Genomic DNA, 19,946 nt, shown 5'->3' on the forward strand with positions numbered 1-19,946 from the left:
AACTAGTTTAGTTTTTGAGATAGACCCCGTCACCAAAACGGTCTAAACTGACAATTTTGATGGCCCCCAATTTCTTTAATAAAAATATATTCTTACTCTACTCAATGACTTCTACTTCTAGACAATGATACCCCACATATTATGCTAGGGCAAAAAAAAAACCGGTTTCTTTTTCTGTCAGCCACGCCGCACTGGCTGGCTGGCTGGCTGGCAGACTTCATACACCTATGAAAGCATCATTATAGAGATCCCTCAAGCAAGCAGGTTTCCTTACGATATTTTCCTTTACCGTTAAAACAAGTGATATTAATTAATACCTACTATCACATACTGTATGGAGTATAAATATTTTGTAATTAACCCCCGACCCAAAAAGAGAGGTGTTATAAGTTTGACGTGTGTATCTATCTGTCTGTGGCATCGTAGCTCCTAAACTGATTAAACGATTTTAATTTAGTTTTTTTTGTTTGAAAGGTGGCTTAGCTATAATCCAAGAAAATCGATTCAGCCGTTTGAAAGTTATCAGCTCTTTTCTAGTTACTGTAACCTTCACTTGTCGGGGGTGTTATAAATTTTTAATTTACACTTTGTGAATATTTGGCATTTCGGTATAAAAATATAGGAGTAGGTGTTATTGATATGAATAATCCACTTCAGAGGTGCTCTAGTATCGTAACTGATATTGATAACAGTGTATGGAAGTACTAGAGGCTTTTAAACATTATTATCAGATGCTCGAGTGTGAAGCACTGGTGATAGCATTATCTGTTTACTGGCGTTGCGCTGCACTCAAATCGCTATGCCAATCAATAGAAATGAAATAGAAGAAATGGAAATAAAAACACTTTTGATATAGGGTTGTCACCTGTCGCTTATTGATTTAAGAGGGCTCTCTCCGTCACTCGTTTCATACAATCGTAGTTCCAATTTCATTTGAATATTAAGCAACCAAAGTCCATGAAATTTTGCAGACATATCCTAGAAACTAATATCTATGTCTGTGGTTTTCCAGATTTCTGTTAAAATATTCGGTTTCAAAGTTACGCGGTCTTAAAAATTTTCATACAAATCTTTGAGCCCCTGTAATTTAAAACTACATATTTTTAGAAAAATCTAAAACACCACAGAAACAGATATTAGTTTCTAGAATATGTCTGCAAAATTTCATGGACTTTGGTTGCTTAATATTCAAATGAAATTGGAACTACGATTGTATGAAGCGAGTGACGGAGAGAGCCCTGTTAAGGGTTACCAGCATCAAATATACGGGCTTTAGGTTTTTTTACGAGAGACAATCGCAAAAGTTGTTGGTTAGTCAAATAAAATAAAATTAAAAAATCAATCATTTTACAAGGAGAATATTTCGTTCTCGTGTCATTTGTTAAAATTGAAAATGTAGAGTCTATTTAATTTTATGTATTGTTACTATAATGTTATAAAGGCAAAAGTTTGTGTGTATGTATGTTTGTTACTCTTTGTAAATTTCGGAATGGAGAAAGATTATACCATGGATTAACACATAGGCTGCTTATTACCCCGGAAAATCGAAGAGTTCCTACGGGATTTTGAAAAAACTAAATCCACGCGGACGAAGTCGCGGGCGTCAGCTAGTATCTAAATAACCCTAAAATTATTATCCTACTCCTGATGGTGAAAATGAGACGACTCGCTCGGTTCGAATTGTAAAAAATCCTAAATATCTCCAAATTATTATCTTTCAATTTTATTGTAGGTTTATATTATACTAGCTGATGCCCGCAGCTTCGCCCGCGTGAATTGGTCAGATCCCCTGTAGCATCAGGATTGAAGAGTTGGAATCCAAATTTTTTATGAAACAATATCACAAAGTTCCTCTATCGATTAAAAAAGAAATGACGCAAATCGGTTGAGAAATCTCGGAGATTTAGGTGTACATAGGTAGAAAAACACAACTCCTTTTTGAAAGTCGGTTAAAAAAGTAGCCTATGTTACTGCCTGGTCAATTCTCTACTGGTCTGTGAAATCCCGTCAAAATCGGTTCAGCCGTTCCGAAGATTAGCCTTTTCAAACAAACAGACAGACAGACAGACAAAAATTTTAAAAACGTGTGATTCAGTTATAGTATCGTTCAAATAACCATATGACCTTAATATGCGGTAGTTATTTCGAAATTACAGACAGACACTCCAATTTTATTTATTAAGGTATAGATAAAGATTACTTCGTGTTGTTTATCAGTCTGTAAGGTTAATAATTTAATTATAGTGGCCTTGAAACGTGACATAATAAAACTATTATCACACTATTCACTCACCTTAACCGGCGACGAAGACAGCCATAACTGGAAGAGATCTGACGTAACCGACGTACTCCTCGCTTCATGATGTGGCCTCGGTGACAGCGAACCGCACGAAGTTATCTTATGCAACCTATTCACTTCATCTACACTCGCACACTCCCTAATATACCTCTCCAACAACTTTGGCTTACTTTCCAATAAAGATTTCAACTCTAGCAAATCCTCATCCGTCGTATCATCAGGTGAAGTCCTGTCTATAACCTCTTTGAACTCATCCGCACATTGCATTAATAGTTCGTTAGTTTCTAACACATCGTATACGACCTTATTGCCTAAATCGGGACTAGACTCTTGGAAATAATCACTATCACATCTCGCACTACCTAATTCAGTTTCACAACCATTCTGTTCCGTGATTTCGACGATAGTTATCGGTGGGTTTTCTTTAAGCATGTTGTTGTTTTCTGGGACTGTTTCTAGTTCATCTGGAAGTTCGTACACTAGTTGCATTAACTGATGGGTACGTTTGAGGTGTTCTTGATGCTTATCCGTTTTGGTTTCGGGATTGTCGTCGGGGAAGTTTGCATTTGGTTTCTTAGCGTCAGCCTTCTTTGCGACCACATCGATTGGTTCCTCGGATGTCATGGCAGGTACGGTTCAGTTTGTTGCGGTGGTACTGTTTACGATTTTTGTATATTGGGACATCTTTTCTTTGGCACCGCAATCATATCTGAAACAACAAGTGTAAATTAAAAATTTATAACACCCCCGACAAGTGAAGGTTACAGTAACGGGAAAAGAGCTGATAACTTTCAAACGGCTGAACCGATTTTCTTGGATCATAGCAAAGAACACTTTCGATCAAGCCACATTTCAAACCAAAAAAAAACTAAATTAAAATCGGTTCATTAGTTTAGGAGCTATGCCACAGACAGATACACAGATACACACGTCAAACTTATAACACCCCTCTTTTTGGGATGGGGGTTAAAAATAGAATGAATTTTTAAAATATGATAAATTAAAAGTAATCTTTTCATTATAGTTCAACTCGGAATGAGAAGGGTATGTATAGTGTATCGCGCTGGCTCAGTGTAGATTGGGAGACTTCATACACCTTTGAGCGGTGATAGCTTAGTGGTTAAGTAGTTTTTTTGGGAGGTCGGGAGTTCGATCCCGGGCGCTCTAAATTTTCGGAGCAATGTGCAGTTTAATCAATTAAATGTGAGAAACCTGTATGTCTGTGAGTTCTGCTGATGTTTTCCATCAGTTACCTACACGAAATATACGTTGTAGGTACTTATAGTTCGCGACAAGTCGACATGACAATCGGGGTAAGAGGCGGGGGGGACGCCCCGCACACCCATACGTCATCCGCGCTATTCCGCACCAAGTTATTCAAGCACCGAATTTTCCGTAATGGGCTATGTAGAGACATGAGGAAAATAAAGCGTAAATGGAGTCAAATAAAAAGTGTTTGCCTGATAATGAATATTAAAAGGGCATAACATAGGGCTGCCAAAAAAGCTACAAGCTTGATTCCGCCCTTTTGAAGAGGGCACGAATATGCTGAAAGATAAAATTCGCAATTCATTTTACATGTATTGTTTATATTATGTAAAATAGCTGATGCCCGCGATTTCGTTCGCGTGGAAGTAGGTTCTTTAAAAATCCCGTGGGAACTCTTTGATTTCTCGGGATAAAAAGTGTCTTATGTGCTAATCCAGGGTATAATCTATCTTCATTCTAAATTTCAGCCCAATCCGTCCAGTAGTTTTACGTGAAGGAGTAACAAACATACACAGATACACATACACATACAAACTTTCGCCTTTATAATATTAGTGTGATAGCTGATGCCCGCGATTTCGTCCACGTGAAATAAGGTTTTTAAAAATCCCGTGGGAGCTCTTTGACTTTATGGGATAAAATATAGCCTGTGTTACTCTCCAGGTCTTTAACTACTCGTATAGAGCATAAAAAAATTACGTTGATCCGTTGCTCCGTTGCAACGTAATTGAAGAACAAACCACTCTTATTTTTCCACATCTCCCTTTACATACTTCCTCTTTCACTGCATTCGATTTGCTAGTTTTAATCCAAGTATACATTACAACATGGGGTTATTCAAGGGACGAACCAACAAATTCCTAAAGGGCCGGCATCGGCGGTTCCTCTGGTGCTGCAAATGTTCATGGGCGGCGGTAATCACCTAACATCAGGTGACCCGATTGCTCGGTATTTAAAAAAAAAGTATGCTGCGTTCCATAGCTTTTTGACAAATTTTGAGTTTGTCAGGAACCAAGTCTAAGCACTAGCTACTAGTCTAACAATCTACAAAAATCGTCATCAACATCATTTTAACCCATTGCCAGCCCACTACTGAGAACGGGTTTCCCTTCACAATGAGAAGGGACAACAACAAATACCCTAACAAACTAACTTGGGTTACCTAACATAACAATGATTTAGGTCAAATTAATTTATATAAGTACGTACGAGTACCTACCTACTTGTTCTAAGGGTCAAACCTACTGTTGTTAAAATTGGCTTGCAAACTCAATTTTGACGCGAATTTAATTAAAATCTTGTTTGTTTTCAGGGCAACTTTGTTTACATTTCGTGATATAACAGACTCAACTTTGACCTATTCTAGTCATATCTAGATACAGTTGATACAGAACCAAAGATTGACTGACGAACCAACCGTGCGGCAAAATGATAGAGTATAGTGTGAAATATAGAGATTGTTAATAGGGATGATGACTACTAGTCAAATCAGCGACTTTTTATCAGTAATTTGACGTACTTTTTTTTTTGTTAAATAAATAATTTAAAATGGAACTTAAAACTAACAGTGGACGCGGATTTCAAGAATTTATGAAGTATTTAATAAGTAATACCTAAGAAATAATTTACTTTTGACATACACATCATCCCAATAGTTACTACTAGCCGATGCCCGCGACTTCGCCCGCGTGGATTTAGCTTTTTCGAAATCCCGTGGGAACTCTTTGATTTTCCGGGATAGAAAGTAGCCTTTGTGCTAATCCAGGATATTATCTATATTCATTCCAAATTTCAGCCAAATCCATCCAGTAGTTTTTGCGTGAAGGAGTAACAAACATACACACACACACACACACACACACATACACACACATACAAACTTTCGCCTTTATAATATTAGTGTGATAACTGGTGGCAACCCTGATTACAGGGCTAGAAATAAACTGGTGTTAGCTGCAAATAGGTGGACAGTTTACAGGGCAATTTATGGAAGGACTTCTCTAATGGAGGCATAATTTGTTTATTTTCTCAAGTCCAACTTTTGTTTATGTACAAGTTCTTTATAAAACAGCTGAAATGGATTTAATTTCATTTAAATTTAGGGAACAAATCCATACTTGATATTTATATGCGAAAGTGTGTCTAACTGTCTGTCTGTCTGCTACATTTTCACGGCCGAACAGTTTAACCATAGATATGTAAGTTTAACCGATTCTGACCAAAGGTACAGATGGCAATCGGGGTATGAGGCGGGGGCGTACCCCCGCCTCATACCCCGATTGCCATCTCAACCTGTCGCGTACTATACGTACAAGTACGCAGAGCAAGAAAGCTGTTGAAATTCTATCGATTTTGATGGGACTTTCATGGTATACCTAAAAAGGTTTTTATTTATTTAAAGTATTTTTTTAAATTTTCAAATGAAAATGTTGGCTCCAGCTAAAACCACATACGGTTTATTTGCTGGAAGTCATTACTTAAGGTTACACCATACATTATAATATTTTAATATTAACTACTTACTATACTTACTAATTTTTTAACATAAGTATTTAATACCTACTTACACTATAACTTAATTATATTACTTGTTAATATGTGTACAGTTGTACATTATTATTCTAACCTGCAATCTGCTTTTGAAAATGCAACTTTAAGAAACTCAAAATATCTAATGGGAAGTGAAATTCAAACTCAACATACAGCGGCAAAGTTCATCAAAGAAGCCTATCAAAGAAGTAGTTTAGTTTTTTTTACACTTTAAAACCTCATAAAGAAGATTATAGATGTTATCGTGGACAAATGGCCGGTCATAATATGAAACCACTTACAGCCCTTATAAAGATGTCGGTCAATAACAGTTTATTTCCACTGTTAGCTGTTACCGGTTATATTTTAACGTAACGTCACTTCCGATAGTCCACTGTCCAATACGAGGACAAAAACAAGCAAAGGCAGACAAAATTTACATGACTATTATTATTAATAAATTATTAAAAAGAATATTAGCTATGTTAATCATGACTAAAACTCCCCTTTCCCCTCCAATTAAGCGTAAAGCTTGTGCCAGGAGTGGGTACGACAATAGTGCAACGGGTGGGGTTTGAACCGCCGACCGTTCGGAATTCAGTCCGCTCCTTAACCATTGAGCTATCGAGGCATAAAAACCCAACTACTCAATATATCTGTTAAAGTGTAGTTTGGAATACAACTGTGGAATAAATACTTTTTTTAATATCGGTAGAGTGTAGACCCTTCAGCATCCACTAGGTTGACAGATAGATAGATACATGCAATACTAGACCGTCGAGTTTCAAAACCCTGCATGATACCGACTTATACCTTATCCTATGTCCGGTGAACATCCAGCGGTGCGAAGACGACCGGTATGATAATAAAGTAGAATTGTGTAATATAATGATGTAGTTGTGGCTATTACTTAACACCAATTACGATAGTCAATCGTCAGTAGTTGGAATATAACCGTTTTGAAGCAAATAACGTTTTCCTTTGTTCCCTAGTGTTTTCCCAAGGGATCATTGATTTAATTGGCAATAAGGTTGGGATTTCTAGACAAAACTAACGGACGGCAATAAATCGGACGATTAAATTATCGGGTCGTAGCAATGGAAAGTGTCTCTGAGAGACATTGCGTCAAAGCCGGGCCCAAACCAGAAATAAACTAGACAATATCGGGTAATTGGTGGGTAACGTTGGGTTGTTTGCGCGGCCTCGCTCACTTCGCTTGTAAATACGATCGTCATTTCGTATGTCATATTTATTAAGTGAATTTTCAAATGTAGGTATGACACCATCATTGTCAACCGATAGACGGTGGTAAGTGATGCTGCAGTCTAAGATGGAAGCTGGCTAACCTGGAAGGGGTATTGCAGTTTTCATTAAACCCATACTTTTGTTTCTAGACGGCATCGTACCGGAACGTACCGCTTCGCGGCACGTCTTTGCCGGTTGGGCGGTAACTAGCCACGGCCGAAGCCTCCCACCAGACCAGACCCGTTTAGAAACTATAAAATTCGAAGCACCTCGCCGTGAATCAAACCCGGGACCTTCCACTTTTAAGACCACAGCGCTTTACCACTGCGCCAGGGTGGCCGATTGAGCAAAACATACACACACAAACACACAAATTTAAACACTGTTGAACAATGTATTAAGTCTAGGTTATTATACAATTAGGTACTTAACAATTTTTAAAAACCATAACCATAATCGTTTATTTATAGTATCATAAATAGTGCAAATAAGAAACTGATCCGTTGTCGGGTAAATAAGGATTGTTTATTTTTACAACAACATGCAGATGCGATGGTTACTTTCAGTAATAGCTCGGGATCATTTTCGATCAATATTGGTAGAAATTCCGATGCACTGAAATAACAGGCAACCCTAATAGAATGGACATCAAAGGATGTCGTGTTTTGATTCGGCTCGCAATATGACCGCTTTATAGGTCAAGAATGGGACAAAACTGTAGGGTTGTCAACGTCTTATTAATATCCGTTAATACTTTGTTGTTGTCTTCTCAGAATGTTGTGGGATTATGCCATAATCAACCTCGGCGGACAAGTTCGGATTGGCCGATTTCACAAACCTTTAGGGACATTAAGAAGACCTTGCAGACATGCAAAAAGCATGTTGTTTTTCCTTCATCATTAAATCAAGTAATATTTAATTGCTCAAAACGCATATGGTTTCGAAAACTTTAGAGATGTTTGAGAACTCCGATCTAATATCATTGACTCCGAACCGTCGAATAGAGTCGCCGCTGCATTTTAGATTGAAATATTTTAAAAAGGTAAGTACGTGTAAATATTACACAAAATAGATATTTAAACATTGAATTAAATTATCTAATTTAAAAAAAAAGAATATTAGTCATTTAAGCGTTAAGCTTGTGCTAGGAGTGGGTACGATACACAGACCACTATGGTACGATAATAATGCAATGGGTGGGGTTTGAACCGCCGCCCGACCGCTCCGCTCCTGTAACCGCTGAGCGATTGAGGCTTAATTTTGGGTATCAGTAAAGGATACTTTCTATACCTATGGGAAATGCCTTTAAATCTGCTCAAAAATATTGGATTATAATAATAATTATCATAAATAAATTATGTTTTGGACACCCCTTAATTTGATGTCCGTATTATAACCGTATTATATCAAATGAAAGTGGCTGATGAGAAGAATACAAAAACATTGCCAATTTTTTATCCGATTGCAGCGAAGTTAAAACGACCGGTTATGTTTTTAGCAGTAGGTATGTGAATGAACCTCGTTATGTTTATTAGGTCGACTGAGGATCGAGGGTCGAGGCATGCATACAGAGTGAGAATAAGTCGATTCTAGAAAACTTGCATCAATCATTATTACAATCGCAATTCTTGTGATTGGCTGAATTTATGGTATTCTTACATATTTTGTGTGCGTGTGAGCGAGTGTCGGCAATCAGAGGTGATTGCGATCGTCACACTGTAGCTGTCATTCTACCGTAATCGAGTTCAAATTCAAAATATTTTTTAACCCCCGACCCAAAAAGAGGGGTGTTATAAGTTTGACGTGTGTATCTGTGTATCTGTCTGTGGCATCGTAGCGCCTAAACGAATGAACCGATTTTAATTTAGTTTTTTTTGTTTGAAAGGTGGCTTGATCGATAGTGTTCTTAGCTATCATCCAAGAAAATAAGCTTATTTCAGGAGCATACTTTTAATAGATTTTTTAAACTTGTGTAAAGGCAAGTCTAAAATTGATTGTGGAATTTTATTATAAAATAGCGCTTATAGGAGCTAGCGAGCGCCTAGGAGTTGTCACATATCCCGACGGAAAGAATGGTCACCCTGTCACAATATCCATAAAACAAAGGCTCAGTCATGTCACACATCCGTCTCCATAAACCCGCCACTTTCAAACCTCATTGATCTTCAATGAGAAAACCCTCAACGCAACGCTTCGGCGACTTCGCGAGGAAAAACCCTTGCAGGATATGAAAACAATCTTCTGGGTTCTCTATCTCTCTAATACATCTTACTATTATTTTATGTTTAAAAGTATACGATAAAATATGCCTTCGAGAAGAAATCGGTGATCTATACACAGTACATATACCTCAATAGCTCAACGGTTATAGGAGTGGACTGAATTCCGAAAGGTCGCGCGGCGGTTCAAACCCCACCCGTTGCACTATTGTCGTACCCACTCCTAGCACAAGCTTTACGCTTAGTTGGAGGGGAAAGGGGAATATTAGTCATGATTAAAATGGCTAATATTCTTTTAAAAAAAAAGTACACGATAGGCAAACTAGAAATCCATATTAATATTATAAATGCGGAAGTGTGCGTCTGTCTGACTGTCTGTCTGTCTCTAGCTTTCCACGGCTCAACAGACTGACCGATTTTGGTGAAATTTGGTACAGCTAGCTTACATCCCGGGAAGGGACATAGGCTATTATTATCCCGGATGATTAAAGAGTTCCCATCGGATTCTTCAAGCCCATACGTTTAACCGATTTATACGAAATTTGGTACATAGGGAGCTTGCGTCCCGGAAATTGACATAGGCAACTTTTTATCCCGGAAAATTAGATTAAAAAAATCACGGGATTAAAAAAATCTAAATCCACGTGGACGAAGTCGCAGGCATCATCTAGTCGTTTATAAGCTCGCAACTTCTCAAAAAAGTCATAAGGTTTTTGACTTGGTTCCTCCTTCACTTTTCTATCATCGTACCGCAGGTCATCGTCAAGGTCTGCATCTGTACGTAGTTGAAATTCCCCGGACGTACTTAACACTATAATATTATAAAGGCGAAAGTTTGTATGTGTGTGTGTGTGTGTATGTTTGTTACTCCTTCACGCAAAAACTACTGGACAGATTTGGCTGAAATTTGGAATGAAGATAGATAATATCCTGGATTAGCACATAGGCTACTTTTTATCCCGAAAAATCAAAGAGTTCCCACGGGATTTCAAAAAACCTAAATCCACGCGGGCGAAGTCGCGGGCATCGACTAGTAAATTATAAACGAATGTAAAAACTGGCCAAGTTCGAGTCAGACTCGCGCACTGAGGGTTCCGTACTCGGGTATTTTTTCCAGCATTTTGCACGATAAATAAAAAACTATTGTACATAAAAATAAATAAAAATCTGTTTTAGGATGTACAGGAAAGGCCCTCTCATATGATACCCCACTTGGTACAGCTATTTTGAAAATTGAAACACATTTTAATTTTTTTTTAAATGATGTAAGCAGAAATTCGCGGTTTTCAGATTTATTCCTGTACTTGTGCTATAAGACCTACCTACCTACCAAATACTATAGGTTATAGTATAGGTTTCTTGACAGACATGACGGACTGAGGCCAGACAGACAGCCAGACCGACAGACAGCCGGACAGACAGACAGACAGACAACAAAGTGATGCTATAAGGGTTCCGTTTTTCCTTTTGAGGAACGGAACCCTAAAAACAAATAAGTCGTGGGGAAAAGCTCGTCTACCTAAAATATAATTTCCATTCCTAAAGATAATAATATTATACCACCAGTAAAAGTTTTTGCGACTTCTTTCCATCTTCTTTTAACTTGTTTTCAAATTGTTCAAACCCGGGCTACCTACATTCCGATTCGTATTTTATTTAAAGCCTGCTCATCTTAGCGCCGCGACGCTAAGAAAAACGTTTTCGCAGCCCACGAAAACCGCGACATAATAGTGCAAATGTTTCGCAGCGTTCCCCGCCCTATTTCGGTAATACTTCGTAACAAAGTAAAACTGTGAGCTAGAATGTGAAAAAACGCACCGAATTGAGAACCTATTTTTTGTTGAAAGTTGGTTAAAATTAAAAAACTGCGAGTGAAGAATGATATTAATTTATATTTTACTAGAGGATGCCCGCGACTTCGTCCGCGTGGATTTAGATTTTTGAAGATCCCGTGGGAACTGTTTGGTTTTCCGGGATAAATAGTTGCCTATGTCAATTACAGGGACGCAAGCTACCTCGGCCTCGGTACCTTTGATACAAATCGATTAAGCGGCTGAGTTTTTGGGAATCCCGTGGGAACTCTTTGATTTTCCGGGATAAAAAGTAGCCTATGTCCTCCTCAACCGTTGAGCTATCGACGCTCTAATCGCAATCTAAATTGCGATGGATTAACGTGCACGTGTAGAACGGGCTTACAGCCATACCTACCCGTAAATTTACTTTTTGTGACTTCTTAAATTTCGAGTTCGAAGCGAGTCTTAAATTTTAGATTAACGTCCTCCCGTCCAAACCCGGGCTTCATTCGGAATTCTGTATTTATTTGAAGTTGTGGCAAAGCGACCCTTCTCAGGAGATTTCATCGTTTTGTTCATATTTTAGCAGATAGCTATCTACTGTTCCATTTTAACTGAAAAAAATATTTTGAAAGTAAGGAAAAACTTTTTGTATTTCTTTTTGTATAAAGTATATTCTTATTACTTTTAAAAGTAAGTGATTACTTCTTTACTCATCTTTCAGTCAAAACTTTTAAAATAAATAAACTTTTTATGATATCTATTGTTTTAGGCCATGCAAAATGGAAAGATAAATCGATATCTGGCTTAGTTTTAGATCTAGAACAATAAATCATAAAATAATAGGTAAATATGGAGAAGCGCATAAGGGCGATTACCACCTACGCACTGCGTCCGATACGAATCCGTGAAAATACGTTCCTAAGTAGTCATAGAACTATTTGTATGGTAGCAGCTACCATACAAATACATACTCGCTCCGACTTCCGTCATCCGATTTCTCTCCGTCATCCGTGAGAATATCTCGGATGTGCCTCGGATTTAAATCGGACATAATATGACGTAGATATGTCAAAGATGTCCACTGAATAGCTTGGATTTGAATCAGAGATCGGATTAGTGCGTAACCGCTCTTAGTGGAAAATCGAATATCATAGTCGCACGTTATTTGATTAAGCTCGTAGGCTACAGAAATAAGTGGGTGATCAAAATAATCATATAATGTACCCCTTTGAATACTAAATCCTGAATCTAATTTCTGTCGCCTCGTACCGAATTGAAGATAAATCGTTGAGCTTATGTGAAATGGTAAAAGGCTTGACTTTAACAGAAATATATTAGATATGAAGGCGTTATATTATTACATACACTACTTGCATGCGTAAGCATCACACTAATCCATACTAATCCATACTATAATATTATAAATGCGAAAGTGTGTCTGTCTGTCTGCTACGTTTGCACGGCCCAACCGCTGAACCGATATTAATGGGTACAGACTTGGGACACATCCTGGGGAAGGACATAGGCTACTTTTTATCCCGGAAAATCAAAGAGTTCCTACGGGATAAAAAACCGATATCCACGCGGGCGAAGCCGCGGGCATTCTCTAGTAAGTATTATAAAGGCGAAAGTTAGTGTGTATGTGTGTATGTTTGTAACTCCTTCACGCGAAAACCACTGAACGGATTGGGCTGAAATTTAGAATGGGGATAGATTATACCCTGGATTAGCACATAGGCTACTTTTTATCCCGGAAAATCAAAGTGTTCCCACGGCATTTTTAAAAAACCTACATCCACGCGAACGAAGTCGCGGGCATCAGCTAGTCAGTAAATAAATCTTTGTTACATTTTTGCTAAAAATCAGTAGGTAGGTAGTAGCTTTCCAAATTCTAAGAACTTCTAACATTACCTATGTCAATCAACCCCTATCGTCGAATCGCAGTGTGTGGATTGTGAATAGCGACGGGATTGGGTCGTTATTATGCTAAAACGTGGCCTAAATCGATTTCTGTGGATGGCAGGTGGCACCTTTGAAAAATCTTGGTAAATTGGAATTGGATCGGGAATATACTCATATCATTACTAACGGTATACTAATAGGTATGGTGCAGTTTATTTAAAACAGTAGGTACAATGTTATAATGTCCGCTAGGATTTAGATTTTTAATCCCAGTAACTCTTCAATTTTCAGGGATAAAAATTAGTCTATATCCGCTTTCCGGAAAATCAAAACGTGAAAAGGTAACACACACACACACACGAGTTTCTTGCTGGTTCGTCTCGCATTCATTAGTGGTAGATTCAGAACGTCTCAATGGGGATAATAATTGTGCAGGTAATTTGGCCAGCGTGGTGGACTATGGCCAAAACCCTTCTCATTCCGAGAGAGATCCGTGCTCAGTAATAAGCCGGCGATGGGTTGATCGGTAACGGTAGTTTGTCATGATGATGAATCAGGATAATAGGCGCGCCCGAGAAAGCAATAAATATTGATCTGTTCTCACGCCATAACCTCTACATTTATAGCATTGGTAGTCACTAGTCAGATGATGTAGACAATTACTGCCTGCCGACGATGAAGCTATCGTCAATTTTCTCTTTCAAGAAATGCCGCACTTTCAAACAGTTTGTTCTGCGTCTGCAGGTAAAAAATATGTAAAAGCATAGAGTACATATTTCTGAAATAGATAAGCCATGAAAAGCTAGAAGGCAGACAGAGAGACAGACAGACACACTGTCGCATTTATCATATTAGTATGAATTTCGGCCCTAAGAATGACAGGCTGACGTGCAGTTGCGATTGCTGCGTCGCGCTATGTGTCTGCTTAAAATTTAAAGGTCATAGCTCATAAGAGCCACCTGGTACCCGACCAGCACCAACTCATCGTTCGGCGTTCATTCGTTGTCGACAGGTAGTCGGGTGGTCAACGAGTGAACGTAGCGTGGTCAAAGAATAGATATCACGTGGTCCAAACTTTAAAGCTTATATTCCATAAGAGCCACCTGGCACCCGATGAGCACCACCTCGTCGTTCGGTGTCCACTCGTTGTCGACAGATGATCGGGTGGTCAACGAGTGAACGTAGCGTGGTCAAAAAATGGATACCGCGTGGTCTACAAATTTTCGATTAGTCTGTTAGTTGTTGACACTATGTCTCAAATATTCCTAGCATATTAATCAGTCGCGGGCAGCGCGTGGTCAACTCGGGTCCCGCGCGTTGGCAATGAGCAGTTAACTCAAGGCAAGCATGTGACCAGAGTCACGGTCCGCGCATAGACAGCTTGCGAGCGAGGCGATACGCTGACGCTACGTAGTTGATGTAGTGAACGTTAGTCCATAGAAAGCCATATTATAGAAAAACTAACCGAATTAGGCGAGGCAGTGTAAATCGGGTGCCGCGTGGCTCTAATGAGCTATGACCTTTGAGCAACTCATATTATTTCCGCTTACTGGTAAAACCGTTACGGGAATTTGTTAGTGATAGTACTATGTACAAGTAGGTACCTAGTAGCAGTACTAAGTATATGAATCATACCTAACCATAAGACCATAAGGAAAACGCATGGCACAAAATGAAACGAAGATAACTATGCTAATTGCTAACAAATTCAACTATGTCAATATTTTTTTGAAATTATTCCTTCCATTAAGATGGCTGACGGTAGAATATCGGCATATACCTACTTCAAAATGTTTGAATAAAATGCTGAATTGACATTAATATTAATTAATTGTAAATTATAATCAGTTACTTAACTAATTAATCGTGCTATTTAAATTCGTATATAATCACACTTCACACTAATATTATAATAAAGGCGAAAGTTTGTATGTGTGTGTGTGTGTGTGTGTATGTTTGTTACTCTTTCACGCAATAACTACTGAATGGATTTGGCTGAAATTTGGAATGGAGATAGATAATATCCTGGATTAGTACTTAGGCTACTTTTTATCCCGGAAAATCAAAGAGTTCCTACGGGATTTTAAAAAACCGAAATCCACGCGGGCGAAGCCGCGGGCACTTTCTAGTATATTATACATATACATGTTATGCACGCGCGTGCTTTGAATTCATTTAATTTAAACTTGACCTTAAATAATTGACATTATAAATTATTATTAATTAATTATAAATTATAATCAGTACTTATAATATTGCTATTTAAATACGTATATTACATACAAGATTTTATATAAACATTTTTTTACCGGTTTTGCACACGCGTGCATAGAATTAAAATTTTTAATTTGAATAAAAAGTTGTTTGACCTTAAAAAAAATGGACAATATTTATTTTTTAATCTATACTTATTAATTATTAAGTACTTATATTATAAGCGTAAAATTATAAATACGAAAGTGTGTTTGTCTTTAATCTTTTGACAGCCCATTAGTTTTGAGGAAAATTGGTAATACAAAAAAAAAAATGTCACAGTTTTCATGACCCTAACGTGCTAAAACTCACTGAGATCGTTGGCCATGTTTAGATGGTCCAAGGCCAACGATCTCAGTGAGTTAGGGCCAGAGACATGCTACCTAAACAAGATTGTGCACTGAGACACCAAAAACGAGCCTATTGAGATAGCGCTAAATTGGAGTGTGTCCCTTTCTATTAGGGTGACAACACGATTTGATAATGTAAGACATTTGACGGATTATATGAGAATAGGAGAAATAAATCATCATGATAACCCATCGCCGCTCACTACTGAGCACGGGTCTCTTCTCAGAATGATAAAGGTTTAGGCCATAGTCTGCCGTGCTGTAGATAAAAAAGTAGCAAAATTCAATTTTTTTTTGTTAAATTTCTCCGAAAAAGTAGTATGGGTACCTATAATATAGGTAAGTAAAATTATTTTGTATAATCTGGTGCATGTGTTTAGGTCCTAAACAGATTTAGGAAGTTCGTAAGCAAGGCATACTTTTGGGAAAATTGATGGTACAGCGTTTCTTTTTAAAAAAACATTCAGTGCACACGAAGCTGTAGCAAAATCTTCCGCTTTAAAATGCATTCCGCAAACTGCCGAATATTTGGTGATATTTCCTGGAACGACAGCGATCCATTTTTGCCTTAAGTCTTTATTTTTGGGAAATCTATCGATAAACAGAAAAAAACACTTCCATTAAACAATCAAATTATGGTTACCTTACTACTTCTGTATAGTATAGTACAGAATGTTCGCCATATTGTTTTGCTTGACACCCAGTGTTGTCATCCTATTAATTTAAAAAAATATTTATAATACTTTTTAAACTAAATGATATTTTAATGACATTATAAAATATAGATAACAGTATGAAAATTACTGCGAAAACAAAAGAAAGTAATCTTGTTGTTTGATATTAAATAAACAATGAATAAGAACTTTGTGAGCTACATCATAATTCGTACCATAGAAAATATTTTTTTATGCTTGCAATCCATTAGACAGTGACACACTCCAATTTAGAGACCTCTCGCTCGGCTCGTTTTTCCGCTTATCATAATTGTATTAGAAATTGGACTTTATGCTAATGCAACAGAATTTATTTTTGCAGGGAATTAAAGCTGAAGTGCACAATCATGTTTAGGTAGCACGTCTCTGGTTAGGGCACGTTAGGGCCATGAAAACTTGGACATAAAAAAAAAAAAAATTTGTATGGAAATTTTTATAATTTTATTTCGTTATTTAACTTCAGCATTGTATTTATCAGGGGTCTCTACGTCACTTGCTCCATACAAACGTAGTTCCACATTAATTTGAATATTATGCAACCAAAGTCCATGAAATTTTACAGACATATTCTAGAAACTAATTTCTATGCCTGTGGTTTTCCAGATTTCTGTTAAAATATTCGGTTTCAAAGTTACGCGGTCTTAAAAACTCACATACAAATCTTTGACCCCCTGTAATTTTAAAACTACATATTTTTAGAAAAATCTAAAACACCACAGGCACAGGTATTAGTTTCTAGAATATGTCTGCAAAATTTCATGGACTTTGGTTGCTTAATATTCAAATGAAATTGGGACTACGATTGTATGGAGTAAGTGACGGAGAGAGCCCTGTTAACTCATGCAAAAATCACGTCGATCCGTTGCGACGTGATTGAAGGACAAACAAACACACTTTTGCGTTTTTAATATTAGTAGTGATAATCATTAATTAGGTGCTAAAATAGTGTTAAGGTCTTTGTTAACATGCTTTTTACCGGTTTTGAACGCGCGTGCAAGGCGCGTGCGTAGAATTTCAGAAATAAGATTAATCGATGTCGTTTGACCTTATGAAAAATATTCGACATTATATTTTATTCACTAAATTATATTTTACATTTTTAGTAATATAAATAATCAAATCAAATTAAAAAATATAACTTTTGGCTGGTTATGAAATAAGTGTTATTAAAATTCGTAATAGATCTACCTAATTAATCTAGATTTAATTAAGCTCTACACCTACTTGTTTAAAGTAAATTACTTAATATTTAAATTAACAAATATTTAAGTACTTATTAAATTAGTATTTTTCTTAGTATTTAATTCAACAAGTGTAAATTAAAAATTTATAACACCCCCGACAAGTGAAGGTTACAGTAACTAGAAAAGAGCTGATAACTTTCAAACGGCTGAACCGATTTTCTTGGATTATCGTTAAGAACACTCTCGATCAAGCCACCTTTCAAACAAATAAAACTAAATTAAAATCGGTTCATTAGTTTAGGAGCTACGATGCCACAGACAGATACACAGATACACAGACATACAGATACACACGTCAAACTTATAACACCCCTCTTTTTGAGTCGGGGCTTAGAAAAATATATCGTAACAATTGTGAACCTTCTATTAATGTTTTTTATTCTATGCCACAACTGAGAAACCTTAGTACACAATACGTACGGTTTGTTGCCCACTTTACTAATAAAAGTCCTTACTACTGATTGCTTATGTTTGATGCGTATCACGTTTGGACACTCGCGTGCTTAGATTTGCCTTTACTTGACCTCGTACAATATGGTGGTCATTACGGTGTACAGTATTCTATGATATCACTAGATTTGTTTAGTTAACCCCCGACCCAAAAAGAGGAGTGTTATAAGTTTGACGTGTGTATCTGTGTATTTGTGCATCTGTCTGTGGCATCATAGCTCCTAAACTAATGAACCGGTTTGGATTTTTTTTTTTTTGTTTGAAAGGTAGCTTGATCGACAGTATTCTTAGCTATAACCCAAGAAAATCGGTTCAGTCGTTTGAAAGTTATCAGCTCTTTTCTAGTTACTGTAACCTTCACTTGTCGGGGGAGTTGTAAATTTTTAATTTACACTTGTGAAATGGTCTTATTGAATTGTCGTTTTAACATCTCCCGGTTATATCCCTGAGAGTTATGGCCAACTCTCGATTTATGCCATTTCGCTGAAACACATATAAGTGTAGAACAGTCTTGAAGTGTCCGCGACGTAGCTATCAAAAGATCATAATATTATCTCAACGAGAAGATATTATATCGACCGGATAACCCACACAGATAAACATGTATGTAGCGTGTACTGCCTTTGTGAACCTTGTTAACAATTATTCAGTTGGGTAGGTACCTATCCATACCTATCCCTATTCCCTACGTTCGTGAAGCAATGCTTATCATCACCATCATCATCACCTAATAGGTACTGAGCAGCGCCCAGCTCAGTACTGGGGCTTAAAATCGGACTATTTTTCAGCTCCGGAGTCGGGTTTTGAAGCTGAGCGTTCCAAGTCCGGAGTTCCGGAGTTTTGAAGCTTCATTGAAAAAGATTGAATATGATTAAATGATGCGTTTGATTTGAATATTTAGTCCACTTAAATAAATGTTTAAGTATGTTAAGCATAAAATAACAGTAACATAAACGTTAAAATAAAACAAATCAGCTAGATAAATGAAAAGGGAACACTTCAAAATTCACACTTAATAACACCCCTCTTTTTAGGTCGGGGGTTAAAAATATCTTTAAAGTTTTTTGGAGTTGGTACCTACACATTTAGTTATATCTTATAATAATACCTATCTACATTTAATTGTTTACATACACTTAAAATAAATTATTTTACTATTTATTTTTTTACTATTTTTTTAAGGATACCGAAGTAGGTACCTACTCAGAAGCTAGTAATATCAATAATAACATATTTTTATCTCCTCTTCCCAATATTTCGCTTTCATTGCCCACAATAAATGTTTATGTACACAAATAATATTATGAGTCTGTTCGTTGCATCTGGCACAAATTTTTTATGGCCGTTGATAGCGATAAAATCCACATAATCGCATCATAAATATGTGATGTTTGCACGTACACGTCACGCGTGCAGCCTGCCTAACACGGGCTGAATTCGATAATAAGGCTCTTTACGCACTGCATCGATCCGAATCTGAGAAAATTCTAATCTAGAAAACTACGGACTTATGACGCCTTTGATAGCGATAAAATCCACATAATTGCATCATAAATATGTGATGTTTGCACGTACACGTCACGCGTGCAGCCTGCCTAACACGGGCTGAATTCGATAATAAGGCTCTTTACCTACTGCATCGATCCGAATCTGAGAAAATTCTAATCTAGAAAACTA

General features: G+C 37.2%; 1 protein-coding gene across 4 annotated transcripts in view; it reads right to left on the minus strand.

Annotated features, from left to right (window-relative positions):
* Nucleotides 1–19,946, minus strand: part of LOC123877601 (cGMP-specific 3',5'-cyclic phosphodiesterase-like) — a 68,665-nt gene that overhangs the window by 41,251 nt on the left and 7,468 nt on the right. For all 4 annotated transcript variants that reach the window (XM_045924411.1, XM_045924408.1, XM_045924410.1 and 1 more), the window contains exon 2: nt 2,294–3,008. In XM_045924411.1, coding sequence (XP_045780367.1) covers nt 2,294–2,923 — 630 coding nt within the window. In that variant the 5' untranslated portion in view covers nt 2,924–3,008. The remainder of the gene's footprint in view (nt 1–2,293; nt 3,009–19,946) is intronic.

Source organism: Maniola jurtina, chromosome 24, assembly GCF_905333055.1.
Source record: "Maniola jurtina chromosome 24, ilManJurt1.1, whole genome shotgun sequence".
Classification (NCBI taxonomy): domain Eukaryota; kingdom Metazoa; phylum Arthropoda; class Insecta; order Lepidoptera; family Nymphalidae; genus Maniola; species Maniola jurtina.